General features: G+C 37.2%; 1 protein-coding gene across 1 annotated transcript; it reads right to left on the bottom strand.

The window, feature by feature from the left end:
- LOC122598007 (basic leucine zipper 43-like) lies at nt 1-894 on the bottom strand. Its single transcript, XM_043770612.1, has one exon. It carries the CDS (start codon nt 766-768, stop codon nt 133-135), a length of 636 nt encoding a protein of 211 aa, XP_043626547.1. The 5' UTR covers nt 769-894; the 3' UTR covers nt 1-132.
- Between the last annotated feature and the right edge of the window lie 253 nt (nt 895-1147).

Here is a 1147-nt window from a genome sequence, read left to right as displayed (position 1 = left end):
TCAAGCAAATCAACCAAGAAGATATATAAAAGAATAAGAACACGAAAACTATGATCTACATTTGCTTAATCAAACAGTTTATTTATTACCGATAGACTAATTATGGCATGTATACTAATTTGGTAAATTAAGTTAATGAAGCAGATCAGATGAGTTTTTAGTGGTGAAGTTTGTAGAGGATGATCTAGCCTTGAGATGAGCAGTGGTGCAAGAAGGAACAAGCACCACCTCGTGATCGTCCTCTAGATCTCGCAAGTTAGTATAAGTACTAGCAAGTTGTGCTTCACTAAGCAATTTTCTTAACTCCGACGTTTCTTTCTTGAGATTATCATTTTCTAGAATAACTTGTTCATGGGTTTGTGAAAATCGGTTGAGCTTTTCCATGAGCCCGTGGTTCTCGTTTCTGAGCCGCATGACTTGTGTGCATAGCTCATCCAACTGCTTCTGTTTCCTCATCCTAGACCTTCTAGCTGATTCCCTATTCGATATCATCCTTCTTTGTTTCCTCTCTTTGATGATGCTCATCTGGTTCTCGTCGGCTTCATCTGAGGTGCTTGAGTTATTATAACTCAAAGATGAAGATTGTGAATATACTAGATCAACCATGGGTATTTGAGGATTTGAGCTAGGTTGATGATAATAAGGCAAGTTTGTCATGAAGTGGACAGAAGATGACATGTTGTTGTCTTGGAATATTGATGTGAAGTTTGTAGAGATGTTACATGAGAGGTCGTCATACTCAGGGGCTAAATAATAACTTCCTGCCATCGATCTCTATCTAGTTTGTTTATGTGGAAAATAGTTCTAGCTGAAAACAGTCTCTCTACTAGGAACGAACCAATTAATTAATACTATGGAAGATCGCGTTTATAGGGGTGATATGATGATGCTTAATTATAGGATGAGGATAAAAATGGATGAGGAATGAAAGGGGTTTTATAGGAGGTGAAAAGGGGCCAATATGAAGCAAATAGCAAGTCTAATGGCTTTGGGCTTACGTTAGCAAGAATTGTGTGTGTGTTTGATTTTCATATAAATTAGCCTTTTAAGAATGATGACCTCTAAGTTATAATGGGAATGATGTATGCTTTTTTGATTGGAGGTATTAGTGTGTGCTAAAAAAAGCTACTTTAAGCAAAGTAGGCCC

Source organism: Erigeron canadensis, chromosome 4, assembly GCF_010389155.1.
Source record: "Erigeron canadensis isolate Cc75 chromosome 4, C_canadensis_v1, whole genome shotgun sequence".
Taxonomy (NCBI): domain Eukaryota; kingdom Viridiplantae; phylum Streptophyta; class Magnoliopsida; order Asterales; family Asteraceae; genus Erigeron; species Erigeron canadensis.
Note: the sequence above shows the minus strand (reverse complement) of the source record. Positions and strands in the feature narration are given on the sequence as shown.